Source organism: Hemiscyllium ocellatum, chromosome 15, assembly GCF_020745735.1.
Source record: "Hemiscyllium ocellatum isolate sHemOce1 chromosome 15, sHemOce1.pat.X.cur, whole genome shotgun sequence".
Lineage (NCBI taxonomy): Eukaryota > Metazoa > Chordata > Chondrichthyes > Orectolobiformes > Hemiscylliidae > Hemiscyllium > Hemiscyllium ocellatum.
The window spans coordinates 50,196,972-50,212,248 of record NC_083415.1 but is presented as its reverse complement, the minus strand read 5'-3'; the positions used below and the strand labels follow the sequence as shown (position 1 = coordinate 50,212,248).

At 41.9% G+C, this 15,277-nt stretch overlaps 1 protein-coding gene across 1 annotated transcript in view; it reads left to right on the top strand.

Moving 5' to 3' along the window:
* Positions 1 to 356: 356 nt before the first annotated feature.
* LOC132822780 (uncharacterized protein SCO4629-like) overlaps positions 357 to 15,277 on the top strand; it is a 33,025-nt gene continuing 18,104 nt past the window's right edge. Inside the window, exons 1-3 of the mRNA XM_060836113.1 lie at positions 357 to 410; positions 9,275 to 9,369; positions 13,574 to 13,697. Of these exons, the coding sequence (XP_060692096.1) occupies positions 9,298 to 9,369; positions 13,574 to 13,697 (196 nt within the window). The 5' untranslated portion in view covers positions 357 to 410; positions 9,275 to 9,297. The remainder of the gene's footprint in view (positions 411 to 9,274; positions 9,370 to 13,573; positions 13,698 to 15,277) is intronic.

Genomic DNA, 15,277 nt, shown 5'->3' with positions numbered 1-15,277 from the left:
AGAATTCGTTTGTCACATTAAAAACTCATCAATATATATTAGCTTGTGTTGATCCTTTACACGACATTCATTTTGCCATGTTTACAATTACTATGGTGGCCCATGTATCAACAGTCAATAGTAAAGGGTGGGGGATGTTCCTTGAATTCCTCCCACCCCCACCAGCTTAGCAAATGTTACCTCCTTGGGCTAAAAGAGTAGGGCGTGACGCTGGGGAGATGTACAATGAGAAGATCCGAGGTGAGAGTAACTCACCTCCGCTCACTGACAGGTCAGATGACAGTATTATTGATGCAAACAAAGGGAAGCAGATGCTGCCTTTACGCCGGGCGGCAGGGATCAAGCTATGCTTGGCCGTGAGAGAAGAACTCGGAAGCAGTGCCCAGCCGTGCCATTCCAACAATAACCAGGTAAAGGAGTCGAATAATAAACATGGATTTTGTGTTCTTTTTACTCACAATTGGATTTTATTGTCTCATAATATCTGTGGACAAATTCAGACCTTAAGACTAATTTGGTTTCTGCATTTCTACACATTGGTGCATCACCGGAGGTTATAGCACGCAATGCAGAGATGAAATCATTCAATCAAGACAGCTTGAAATTAGCAAAATCTCCTCGCCTTGGTATAATTATAGATTTTGTGAATGATTTTTTTTCATATTTTATCTATTCAGTTTGTTGATTTTCGGTATGTATTTTAATTTTAAGCTTTGATTTATTTTTACTTAGAAATGAGACTACCATAAAAGAATAAGTAGCAATTTTTTTAAAATTCCAGAAGGGGGTAGAGTAGTGCTTCATTTTTTTTGTCACAATATCATATTTTAGTGAGACAACCAGGAGAATAATTCATTTATTGTAGCAAACAATTTATCACTTAGATATAAACATGTTCCTTGCCTCTGGGCCTTTTCATGCAAAATTACAATATTCAGCAAATTATGTTAAACGTGATTTGTGTAAAGATTCAGTGAATTTGTTTTGCGGCATTGCAAACTGGCCTCAGCATAACTGGCTTGGGCTTTGCAGTGGTAATGCTGGTAAAGCTATCAGCATTTGCCGTTTACTGGACCAAAACTGACAACTACTTTGGGAGTCCAACAGTGTGCAGATTAACATGGAAGCTGCAAATGTGTTGCTGGTCAAAGCACAGCAGGCCAGGCAGCATCTCAGGAATAGAGAATTCGACGTTTCGAGCATAAGCCCTTCATCAGGAAGAGATTAACATGGAAACCGAGGTTGCTGTCAGTGATTTTATACTTCTCCACAGTGAGGTTTCCCACCATATATACCATGCTTAATACCATCTATGAGCAGTGAATGAATTGGTATGAAGTTCCACTCTTGTCAGTCTCACTGTAAAATGCTTGAAAATGTTACACTTAAATATTGTGAACGTTGGATTAGAGTAGGCATATTGTTATCGTCTTTGTAGCTGACGTTTTAAAAAACTTTTAGTTTTGAAATTCAAAACTCAAGGATTCTCAAAATGAATGAAGTCACAAGATTCATTGTTTAAAACAAAAAAAACATGAATATTATTAACTACACTCTTTTAAATCATCAATTATATATTAAAGAAAACAGTTACTGAGGGCAGAATCCTCCCAGCCCTTGAGCTACATGGCAACTCTGCCAGAGCTCCTCTAGCTTCCTTGATGCCTGTCTTCAGACAATTCAATTCACACCATGTGATATCAAGAAAATGTTGGAGTCACTAGATACTACAAATGCTCTCAGCCTTGACAGTAGCATTCTCGCAATAGTACTGAAAATTTGAGCTCCAGAATTTGCCACTGCCCTTCTGGAACATCTGCAACACTGGCATTTACCTGACCCCATGTGGAAAATTGCCCAGATATATCCTGTGTGCAAAAAGCAGGACAAATCCAACCCAACCAAGTACCACCCCATCCGTTTACTCTTGATCATCAATAAAGTGATAGAAGGTGTCACCAACAAGCAGCATTTGCTCAGTGACACTCAGGTTGGGTTCTGCCAGGGTCACTGTGTACTTGACCTCATTATAGCCTTGGGTCAAACATGGACAAAACAGCTGAATTCCAGAGGTAAGGTTAAAGTGACTCCCTATGATGTCACATTTGAACATATATGGCATTAAGGAGCCCCTAACAAAAATTGGAGTAAATGGGAATCAGGAGAAATCTCTCCATTGGTTAGAGTCATACCTAGAATATAGGAAGGAGGTTGTGGTTGTTGAAGGTCAATCACTTTAGCTCCAGGACAACTCTGCAGAAGTTCCTCAAGGGAGTGCCCAAGGCCCAACCATTTTCAGTTGCATCATTGATGTCCTTCCCCCATCATAAGGTCAGAAGTGGGGATGGTCACTGAAACTTGCACAATGTTCAACACCATTCGTCTTTAATGGCATATCCTCCAGAGAGCAAAACAAGGAGTTGCCACTAAGTGAGGATGTTCCAAAATGCTTTGACACTAAAATCCTCAGATATGAACATGTTCCTTGCCTCTGGGCCTTTTCATGCAAAATTACAATATTCAACAAATTATGTTAAACGTGATTTGTGTAAAGATTCAGTGAATTTGTTTTGCGGCATTGCAAACTGGTCTCAGCATAACTGGCTTGGGCTTTGCAGTGGTAATGCTGGTAGAGCTATCAGCATTTGCCGTTTACTGGACCAAAACTGACAACTACTTTGGGAGTCCAACAGTGTGCAGATTAACATGGAAACCGAGGTTGCTGTCAGTGATTTTATACTTCTCCACAGTGAGGTTTCCCACCATATATACCATGCTTAATACCATCCATGAGCAGTGAATGAATTGGTATGAAATTCCACTCTTGTCAATCTCACTGTAAAATGTTTGAAAATGTTACACTTAAATATTGTGAACGCTGGATTAGAGCAGGCATTTTGTTATCGTCTTGGCAGCCGATTTTAAAAAATACTCTTAATTTTGAAATCCAAAACTCAAGGATTGACTAAATGAATGAAGTCACAAGATTCATTGTTTAAAACAAAAAAAAATCAAAGAACATGAATATTATTAACTACACTCTATTTTAAATTGTCAATTATATTAAAGAAAACAGTTACTTATGGCAGAATCTTCCCAGCCCTTGAGCAAAATGCTTTGACACTGAAATCCTCAGATACTGAACCAGGCTACATCCAAATGCAGCACGCCCTGGACAATATCCAGTTTTGGGCTAACAAATGGCAAGTAATAATTATGCCACCAAATTGCAGAGCAATGACCATTTTCAATAAGAGATTACATTACTATCACTGAATATCTCACTATCAATATCTGAGGGGTTACGATTGATCAGAAACTTAATTGGATTAACCGTGTAAATACTATTGTTTAAAGAGTTGGCCAGAGGCTAAGAATCCGGCAACAACTAATTCACATCCTGACTTTCCAAAGCCTGTCCACCATCTACAAGGCATAATTCAGGAGTGTATTGAATACTCCAAGTTACCTGGATGAATGCAGTTCCAACAACACTCAAAGAAGCTTAAGACCATAAGACATAGGAGTGGAAGTAAGGCCATTCGGCCCATCAAGTCCACTCCGCCATTTAATCATGGCTGATGGGCATTTCAACTCTACTTACCCGCATTCTCCCCGTAGCCCTTAATTCCTGGTGACATCAAGAATTTATCAATCTCTGCCTTGAAGACATTTAGCGTCCCGGCCTCCACTGCGCTCCGTGGCAATGAATTCCATAGGCCCACCACTCTCTGGCTGAAGAAATGTCTCCGCATTTCTGTTCTGAATTGACCCCCTCTAATTTTAAGGCTGTGCCCACAGGTCCTAGTCTCCTCGCCTAACAGAAACAATTTCTTAGCATCCGCCCTTTCCAAGCCATGTATTATCTTGTAAGTTTCTATTAGATCTCCCCCTAACCTTCTAAATTCCAATGAGTACAATCCCAGGATCCTCAGCCGTTCCTCCTATGTTAGACCAACCATTCCAGGGATCATCCTTGTGAATCTCTGCTGGACACGCTCCAGTGCCAGTATGTCCCTCCTGAGGTGTGGGGACCAAAACTGGACACAGTACTCCAAATGGGGCCTAACCAGAGCTTTATAAAGTCTCAGTAGCACATCGCTGCTTTTATATTCCAACCCTCTTGAGATAAATGACAACATTGCATTCGCTTTCTTAATCACGGATTCAATCTGCATGTTTACCTTTAGAGAATCCTCGACTAGCCCTCCCAGATCCCTTTGTACTTTGGCTTTATGAATTTTCTTACCGTTTACAAAGTAGTCTATGCTTGTATTCTTTTTCCAAAGTGCAAGACCTTCCATTTGCTCACATTGAACTTCATCAGCCATTTCCTGGACGACTCTCCCAAACTGTCTAGATCCTTCTGCAACCTCCCCACTTCCTCAGTACTACCTGCCTGTCCACCTAACTTCATATCATCGGCAAACTTCGCTAGAATGCCCCCAGTCCCTTCATCCAGGTCATTAATATATAATGTGAACAGCTGCGGCCCCAACACTGAACCCTGTGGGACACCTCTTGTCACCGGCTGCCATTCCGAAAAAGAACCGCCTATCCCAATTCTCTGCCTTCTGTCAGACAGCCAATCCTCAATCCATGCCAGTAGCTCACCTCGAACACCATGGGCCCTCATCTTACTCAGCAGCCTCCCGTGTGGCACCTTATCAAAGGCCTTTTGGAAGTATAGATTAGATTAGATTAGACTTACAGTGTGGAAACAGGCCCTTCGGCCCAACAAGTCCACACCGACCCGCCGAAGCGCAACCCACCCATACCCCTACATTTACCCCTTACCTAACACTACGGACAATTTAGCTTGGCCAATTCACCTGACCCGCACATCTTTGGACTGTGGGAGGAAACCGGAGCACCCGGAGGAAACCCACGCAGACACGGGGAGAACGTGCAAACTCCACACAGTCAGTCGCCTGAGTCTGGAATTGAACCCGGGTCTACAGGCGCTGTGAGGCAGCAGTGCTAACCACTGTGCCACCAGATAGACCACATCCACTGGGTTTCCCTGGTCTAACCTATTTGTCACCTCTTCAAAGAATTCTAACAGGTTTGTCAGGCACAACCTCATGTTGACTTGTTCTAATCCAACCCTGCTCTTCCAAGAATTTAGAAACCTCATCCTTAACGATGGATTCTAGAATTTTACCAACAACCGAGATTAGGCTATTGGTAAAATTCTAGAATCGACACTACCCAGGACAAAGCAGCCCGCTTGATTGCCAACACATCCACAAACGTTCTCCCTCTCCACCATCAATGCACAGTAGGAGCAGTGTGTCCTATCTACAAGAGGCACTGCACAAATTCACCAAGGTTATTTTATACAGCACCTTCTAAACCCATGACTACTACCATCTTGAAGGACAAGATCAGCAGACACATGGTAGTACCAACACCTGCAAGATCCCCTCCAATGCATTCAACATCTGAGTTGGAAATATATCGGCGTTCCAACACTGTTGCTGGGTAATAATCCTGCAACTCCCTCCCACATGACATTGTGGGTGTACCTACACTACATGTTTGAAGTAATTCAAGAATTAGGTCACCTCTATCTTCTCAGTGTCAACTAGGAATGGACAATAAATGCTGGCCTAACCAACCACACCCACATCCTATTAGCTAATAAAACAGACCAAAGGGCCTGTTTCCATGCTGTACATCTCTATGACTCTAAAAGAAACATTGCTTCCAATGGAACTGAGTTGGCTGAAGTCATCATTTTAGTATAGGCAAGGATTCTCAAATGAAAAAAAACAGTTTATTGGTTTGTTCATTTCATGTTTTTCCTGTTGTGTAATAAAAGTTAATGTTCGAAACTCTTGGCAGTCTTCACAATATTCAAGGCTCCCACAATGAAACATCACGATGTTTTCTGTGCATATATGCACTAGGTAAAAGACAGCAATCCTCCAGAGATCTGACATTGTGTGCACCTTAGACATGATGGTTTCTCAATCCTCATTCTTGATGCTGCAGCTGATATGACAGTCAACCACACAGGTGATGATTCAAAGCAAAAATGTATTTTTAAACATGAGCTTCCAGATACAATGAGGGGACATCAGTGCCACTTCCGTGCCCTTATTCATTTTCCTTTCCCTCCCATTACATCCAGGTGCAGTGCCAGGGTCAGCAGCCAGAATGAGAGGAGTCTATACTTTATTGCAGTCTGTTGCAATTGGAACTTTGGACGGATGACCCAGGGTACATTCATAGCTACAGGGCCCAGACAAGCTGAGCGAGTCCTGGACAGATGCAGGCTCACCCTCCTCAGAGTTGAGGGTCACAGGCGCATCTGGAGTATCCCAAAAGGAGTCTTCTTGGGGGTGCTGTACGGACTTCCTCCTCTGGCTGAATGAGTACCAGCATCACCCTGTCTCCTGGTGAGGAAGAGGCCCCTGGATTGAAGTGAAAGGCACTCTTCCTCCTGTCATCTTGTTGCTGATGCTGAGAACCAACAGTGACAGTGATGGAGTGCAGGTCTGCATTCATCTTCGGCAGCCACTGAGTGTTCTACTGGACCTGGTTGTCTCCATGGAGACAGCTGAATGCGTGCATGCCACAGTCAGCATTGGTACACAGTACCCTACCAACCTTCCATCCAGTTTCTCAAGTGTCTCTGACAAACCTGGCTGCTGCTCCAGTGTCAGTGCATTTTAATCAAGTTATTAATAGCTGACACCGTGGAGCCCTCACCAGCCTGGGGCTGAGCAGGTGCCTGGTCTTTGGCAATCTTCCAAGTGCCAGCAACCTGGGGTGTTTCTTCCTCAGCCAGCTGTAGAGATACAGCAGTGATGCACTCACTGCAATGTGATCTGGACTTTAATCTAGCTGTCATCCTCTCTGTGGTGCCAGCATGTGAGCTGATGGAGTGGGCAGTGCAGAGCCTTCCTCTGAGGGAACTGTATCTTCATCCTCAGAGGTAGATGGTGGCTGCTAATTTTTCATGGCTGGAGGATGCCTGAGCCTACAGAAAACAAGAGCATGAAGGAGTTGAGTAATAGGGATGGAAGCTTTTGCATCTTTAAAATAAATTAACAATTCGGTGTTGATATTGGACAAATCAAATAGCATTTGACAATTAATCTGACTTGGTTGTCAAGATCAATCTCTTTTTGAAGGAGCAGCACTCCAAAAGATAGTGCTTCCAAATAAACCTGCTGGACTATAACCTGGTGTTGTGTGATTTTTAATCTTTTTGCAGGGCATGAGCTGATGAATGTTGGCTACCACACTACCCACCTTGGCATACTCTGCTCTATTGCAAGCAACCTTTGCTTGGTATGAGATACGAACAGAAACTGAGTGAGATGGTACAGCTGTTAATGGTGGTGCTGAAGGGGTGAATAGTGGTGAAGTATTCTGAGTGAGTAAATAGGAAGTGCAGAGGGATGGAAGACTGGTAGACTGGGCGGATGGGGGTGGAGATGAGTGTGATTGAAGGGACATGCTGTATGCAATAGTGAGAATAGCAGACCATGAGTCTTGGTGGGAGATAGGTCTGCTGTCAGAGGTCGAGTGGATATGCAGTTGCAAAGAGAAGTATTTCTCTTCTAAGCCCTCCTGTCCATCACCCCTTGCACTAGTTCCTCTAGATTCCTGCCAGCCTGAGGTGCCAACTTTTTTCAGTCGACCATCTCTGATGCAGTTTTTTACTCACTTGACGTCCAATTGCAGGTTTTTTTAAAAAAATACATTTTAGCTAATGCAGCATTAACTGAATCTGACTTGGAAGGAATGGTCCCTGCTTTAACACAAAAACACACCCAGGAACCCACTCACTAAAACCACCCCCTCACCCCCACCCCCATATTTAATTTCTGTTACCTTAATTCAATCACATTGAGTAATTTTGTATCTGAAATGTAATATAGAAGCAATAATTTTTTTTCTTTTTAACTTACTCATTTGCGTTTTATGAGAATACTTCAATGCAATTGGTTGCTTACCCTGCTAGCTGACACTGCTGCTAGAGGACAAATCTTCTTAACCTTTTCTAGATTTAAACTGGAAGAGGAGATGTTTGGCCCCAGAAGTAACTAGGTCTTGTCAGGTAGCTTAAATTGAAATCAGGGAGAACTGCAGAGGCTTCACAACTAACTGAAAAATCCAGCCGATAGCAGGGTAATTCAGCTTTTAGAATTTAAATTTAGGTTTGTGGTTAGAAATGTAATAGATTAGGTTTTGATGAAAAATCCTTATCCAGTACTAATTTACACCTAGATTGTTAGCTACAATAAACCCCATTATTACTGTAGAAAGTTTGCTTTAAAAAAAATACATTTTAGCTAATGCAGCATTAACTGAATCTGACTTGGAAGGAATGGTCCCTGCTTTAACACAAAAACACACCCAGGAAACCACTCACTAAAACCACCCCCTCATCCCCACCCCCATATTTAATTTCTGTTACCTTAATTCAATCACATTGAGTAATTTTGTATCTGAAATGTAATATAGAAGCAATAATTTTTTTTCTTTTTAACTTACTCATTTGCGTTTACCTGAAATATATATAGTTTGAGGGTGTTTTTGCTGCAAGGTGGTTTGAAATTTGCATTCATTTAAAAGTAATATTAAAAGTAACCTGGGGGAATTGGTTTAGCTTAGTCGGCTGGATTGTTGGTTTACAGAGCAGTGTGATACCAACAGCTTGGGTTCAATTCCCTTCACCGGTTTGAGGTCACCACAAAGGAATCTCCTTCTCGACCTCTTCCCTTGCCTGAGGTCTGGTGGCCCTCAGGTTGAATCACCACCGGTCACTTCTGTCTAATAAGAGAGCAGCCCCCATGTTCTGGTAAGACTACGCTGACACAACAACAACAAATTATTGCTTGGATGTGGTGTCACAACTTGAGCACATTAAAACCAGACAATGTGAGCCCTATTGCAGAATCGTTTCAACCCACTTTAGTTTTGTGCAAAGTCACGGTTTAACAATGCTGTTGGATTTCTCAGCTATTTTGTAAACTCACCAATTTTTTTTGACATAAGGAAAATGTCTGAGCCCCCACCCCTGTTTCAGAGACAAAAGTTAATTGTCCTGAAAGTGCAGATACATACAAGCACATGTTGTGAATTATTTTGTGTCCTCGTGCCTCATTGTCCAGCTTAGATCTGATAATCCTGAATCATCATGCACATGTACTATTCCAAAGATTATTGGCTGCAATAGGTGTGCAAGCTAATTGAACCTCTAGATGCTATTCCCTCAAGAAGGTGTAATTGAAAAATGTTTGGTTCTTTACTTTAGCTGATGGCAACGATGTGAGTGGCATGGATAATGACTGCAAACAATGGGCACAAGTATTGTGGAATTACCTTCGACTGGGTCAACCTCTTGTAAAGGTAGGAGAGCCTTATAAATGACTAGCTGGAAGACAAACTGTAGATAAGCAAATCTACAGAGAAAAGCATTTTACTGATTAATTATTATCAAATTAATTTACTTGCTCCATTCACATGCCTTCGATTCCAAGCCCCTTCCTGACCCCTGTTTTAAGCTGAAACTGACTTTGAAACAGCAATGTTACAACTGTGCCATGTTACTATCAGCTAAACCTGCAACCTCCGAAGTGTCTTCATTACAAGACTATAGACTTGCCCCTCTATGGCAGCATTTGTCACTGATCTGACTTAACTCATTTACTAACAAAGCATTCAGCTGTGCTTCTGTAAAATCCAGACTGAACTATTTCAAAGTGTTTAAAAAGGTGTTGCTGGAAAAGCGCAGCAGGTCAGGCAGCATCAAAGGAACAAGAGAATCGACGTTTCGGGCATAAGCCCTTCTTCAGCATCCTTTGATGCTGCCTGACCTGCTACGCTTTTCCAGCAACACATTTTTAAGCTCTGATCTCCAGCATCTGCAGTCCTCATTTTCTCCTATTCCAAAGTGTGTCAGTCAGCTACCCATCCTCCACCCACTATAATCATCAGCTAATCTAAAACTCTGCTGTCCTTATTACAATTAGCGCCAAGTCAGACATACCCATCACACCTATGCTTGCTGACCTGTGCTGACTCCTGGTTTCCAGTGCCAGTTCCAACTCAAAATCCTCATTCTGCTGTTCAAATCCCTTCAAAGCCTCATCCTTCTGACGCTGTCTGATTCTGTGACCCTCCAACTCTGATCTCTTACATAGCCACTTAATTTGTCTCTGTTATGCTATTATTGTGCCTTTAGTCTCCTCAGCCTCATGCTCTGAAATGCCCTTCCTCTACACTTCTCCACCCATATCTTATTAAGGCCTTTAAGATTCCAGTTACTGCTGCTTATATCTCTTACTTTGACACAATCAATTTAATCTGATTGTGCCCCTGAGAGGTACTTTGGGATATTTATACACATTAAAGTTTCAAATTGGTGTTCAAATTTCAAAGCAAGTAAATCCAGCTCCAAGATGGCTAGTGAGAAACAAATGTATAATTGTGCATGTTCCTGATCATCCTTCAAGGTTGGCAAAATTGGCAGCGCAGTGGTTCAGTGGTTAGCACTTCTGCCTCACAGTGCCTGACACCCGGGTTTGATTCCAGCCTTGGGTGACTGTGCAGAGTTTGCATCTTCTCCCTGTGCCTGTGTGGGTTTCTGCCAGGTTCACTGCACACAGTTCAGGTTAGGGGGATTGGCCATGTTAAACTGCTCCACAGTGGAATTGGATGGGATGCTGGGTCTGGTTGGGAGTTTATTCAGAGGGTCAGTACAGACTCGATAGGCTGAATGGTCTCTTTCTGTGCTGGAGGGTTTCTAAGTGTAGGCTGTCATGTTAGTGTTTTTTGTGAATTCCTCAGCTATATAGTATGAATTAGAATGTTTGGACGTCCATTTATGTCATGTTTGTGCATGTTTTATTCTAATGTTGTTTTCAAGAGGAACCTGGTTAGTGCTTTGCACAAGTGGTAACGAGGCAGGAATTTACAGAAGTGTAGTATTGAACTAAAGCTTATTCATATACTCTTTATTAATACACATCTTCAAACAGTGCAGCACACATGTACAAAGCTCAATTATCTCACATACTATTTTAATTCAAATTAAGTCCTGCTCAGAAAACAAAAACTGTCTTGGATAAACAAATGAAAGCAATCTTTCAGCCTTAGTAATCACTATATGCTCTGCTGTTTCACAAACGAAACATCATCTGTAACTGTAACAAACTATAATTATTAATTCCAGGCATGTAGAAAAGAGTTCTAGTTTTAGAGAACAAAATTGGAGGGGCTTAAGTAGCTAAGTGTGATTGAAACTTGTGGCAATTGCAAGTTTATAAACTGAGTGGGAAAATCTATTATAGATGCTTGGGCATCATGGCCTGTGAAGGCTCTTACTGGGTTGGGGTGGTAAAGCAAAACTGTGCCTGATTAAGTAAAACACCCCAACGGCAAAACTATAAAACAAAACCCATAAAATAACAAAATATCATTAGATTGAGAGGAGTTGGTACTGGTAAGAGAAACCTTTTTCTCTTTGATGGTAACATTTTCAGCTATACCATGGGGCAAAAGCTCAATTCTGACAATGAACTGGAGCTGTACTCTGGAAGCATCTGGTAGCCTGTGCTCTACCTGTTTCCAATGCTAGCCTGTTTGAATACAATTGCCATTTTAAAAGGGAGGGCTTTTGCGTTGCTATATCAGGAGGGAAAACCAGTAAGACTGGTGAATGATTCATACTGGTCTGCCTCACCTTGCATATGTCAGAATGTAGCTCCAGTGTAACCAGTACATTCATCTCTAGGAATAACTGTTTTTTTTACTGTTTTTTCCCTTTTGACTGAGTAGAAAATTACAATATGCCATTTCCCAACATATATTTGTGCCATAAAATAGGGAGAAAAGTTTCATTTCTTAATGCTGAATTGTGTTCAGCTTTATGCTGTGTCAGTACCCTCATCTCATAGGAACCAAATTGAAACTGCTCCAACACAGCTCGGGCTGCATTCTTCCATCAGTTTGCGATGGTGTCACTTTTGTTTGGCCACTTACCTGATTTGAACCAGGGACCAAAAATGAAAGAATAGTTTTGATTACATTCCCTACAGTCTGGAAACAGGCCCTTCAGCCCAACAAGTCCACACTGACCCTCTGAAGAGTAACCCACCCAGAGCCATTCCCCCTACGCTATATTTACCCCTGACTAATGCACTGAAAACTATGGCCAATTCACCTCACCTGCACATCTTTGGATTTGGGAGGAAGCCAGAGCACCTGGAGGAAACCCACGCAGACAATGTGCAAACTCCACACAGACAGTCACCCGACGTGGGAATTGAACCCAGGTCCCTGGTGCTATGAGGCAGCAGTGCTGACCACTGAGCTACCTGCCACCCCGAAACTCCCTAATCAACCTGTTGAGAGATGTTACAGCACACCTCTGGAGCAGGTGGGACTTAAACTCAGGGCTCCTGACCCAGAGGTAGGGACAATACCACACCAGGAGAGCCCTCTGAATTACTTGAGATTTTTCTTCAATTGAATTCACATTTTATCATCAGCTATGGTGAGATTTGAACCCATGTTCTCGAGACATTTACAGGGGGGTTATGAATTCCTAGTCCAGTGACACTACTACACTAACTTCTCCCTGTTCAGTATTGCTTTATTTTTAATTAAACCACCACCAACTCAACAGTGTGAAGAATTAAACTAAAAATTTACAAGCACTGTCTGCCTCTCTTCTGACTCACTTCATTTATTTGTTTTTATCTCCAGAAGTACTCTTATACAAAATAGAACATTTTTTTCCTATCACCATACCACAGTTTCTCATCTAACAATTACCACCAGTAAATCACCAAATTTCTAATTGAATCATTCATTTGCAAAGTCTCTAAGGACAATGCAGACCATCAAAAGTAATGGCGAGGTAGGGAGAGAGGGAGAGAGACTGAGTTAAAATAAAATTGGAAGGAAAGATAAAACACTGTACCCCCTTTAGTACCCACTTACTCTAAAGGCATCGAGATTATAGTTGGATCACGTATACTTCCTATCCAAGGACACCCGGGTACAAATGTAGTTGTGGAAGCGGGGTAGATGGTCAGTGGCTCTGACCCTTCCACTGCCTGCTGTCTGGACCTGTTAATGGTGCTGATTCACTTTATGTTAATGGTGCTGAGTCACTTTATGTTAATGGTGCTGATTCACTTTATATTTTTGGTTCAAAATAAAGTGCAGCTGCAAAAAATCTAACTTGCTAAAAAGAAGTGACAGGAACTGCTGCACATTGACTCCAGGGAATTGGAATAAGGAACAGAGATACAATAGCAATGAAGAGACACTGGTGTGCCTGCTTGAGCAAATCAGGTGAGGGGCTATCTTGAACACAGAAGCAAGATATTGCTGAGGCTGGTATCTTAGAATAAAAACCTTAAAAATACTAACAATGCTCAGCATTTCTGGCAGCATCTATCAAGGGAGAGATAGGTAACATTTCAGCTTATGTGCTTTTCTCGGTAACATTTCACATCGCTTTGTGCGAGTCTGTTATTAGTATTGATGTGGAAATTGTTGGTAGTGAGTACAAGAAGGCTGTTTGAGTGTCCCTGTGTTTCAGAGTGACGTAATAATAGGTCTGGGGTGTCATGACATTCGGGTGGCTGAAAAAGCTGCAACTCTTTACCTGGAAAATTGGGCTCCGTGGATACTATTTACTGGCTACCTAGGAAACCATACTGTAGGTAAGAAACCATATTTCTTAAACAAATGCAGATAAAACAAGTGGCAGAATCATTTTTTCACCAAGAGACTTAAGCTTGGAGGAGGGCCTAAAACGCAGGGAATATTTCTGCTTGTAAATGGATCGAGCTTTCTTGGACAATTATATTCCTCTGAGCCCATTACTGACTCATATGCAGGAAAAATGCTGGATTTTCAAGAGAAGGTGGACACGAAGCTCTTACATCCCCAACCACCATCACCACTATCTGCTGGGCCCTACCAGCTCCAACTTCCAGGCACCATCTTTATAAAAGTACGTGGAGAGCAGTTCACTTTCTGCAACCCATTACACAATCTCTGTTCATCTTCATCTCCACCCATCCCAGGTGATCTCACTTACTCGGAACAAAGGCATCGCTATGGTTTGTAACGTTTCCCATCCTGGATGTTAAATAATATCATACTCCAGTGTCACAAGAAGGTCAATGACCTGGTGCACTTTACCAGGATCGCAATGTTTCATGCTCCTGTAAGCGAGGGTTAGCTTTGTAAGCTTGCCCCTGCAGAGAACTCCCACACACAAGTTTGGTTACCAGGCATCTCCACCTTACGCTACCATGTTACTGGCTGTCACACCTCTGCCAGGGCTCACAGCTAAAACAAAAAAAGGAGCTACAACATTCAGTAGCTCACAGCTCACCGACCCTTCGCCACAACTAGCAGAATGTAAATGTCTGATAACTTCCAACGTAGACCTCAACAAAACATGGCTTCAGGATGAGCACCTCACAGATACCTCAGATTACTGCAGTTTATGGTTCTGTATTGATTAGGATCAACTCTAGGTCTCCAATGACACTGGAACACCTTTAACTCCTATTTCCTCCACTAACCACTTTCTTCTTACTTGTAAAGCACATGGACAATGACAGCTCTGGGAATGAACTCTTCAAAGTGTTCACATACCTACACTAATATCTCTAAGCGCTTCTGACCCTTGTGATGATACTGTGGCTTTAAGAGGTATATTTTGTCCTTTGTTTTGAAGCGAGTGTTTAAGTCAGAAGTAAAGAGCCTGGTTATGCAGAGCCATTAGAGTAAACAGTTTGTGAGGTCTTGATTTCTTTTTTAAAGTTAGAACCATAGAAGCAGCATGAATGGGGGGGATCAAACTTTCACAGAAACAGGAGTTTTCATTTCGGTAGCGGTTGTTGCTGGGGTCTTGAATTTGTGGGAGCTATTTTTCCTCACTTGCTTACAGCTCAAAGCCTGGGGTTCTCTTACTGCTGCTGGAGTTGCATGTGAGACAGTCTGTTTGCCTTTGTCAGGGTGTGTTTATGGGATATAACTATACTGGAACAGTTAATTACTCATAGTTACTGGATCTATTAATTGGTTAAGTATTTTGATACAATGATAGCTTAGACAATTCTTTTCGTTTTTTTTCTTTTGTTTTTTTTAACTATTTGTGTGAATAATGTGTGTTTTGCTTCAAACCAGGTAATTTGACCAGTCGAATTGCATCTGGAATACAATACCTTACGCTTACCTTTAAAATAAAAAAATAATATATTTTGGTCTGGTTCATAATACCATCTCC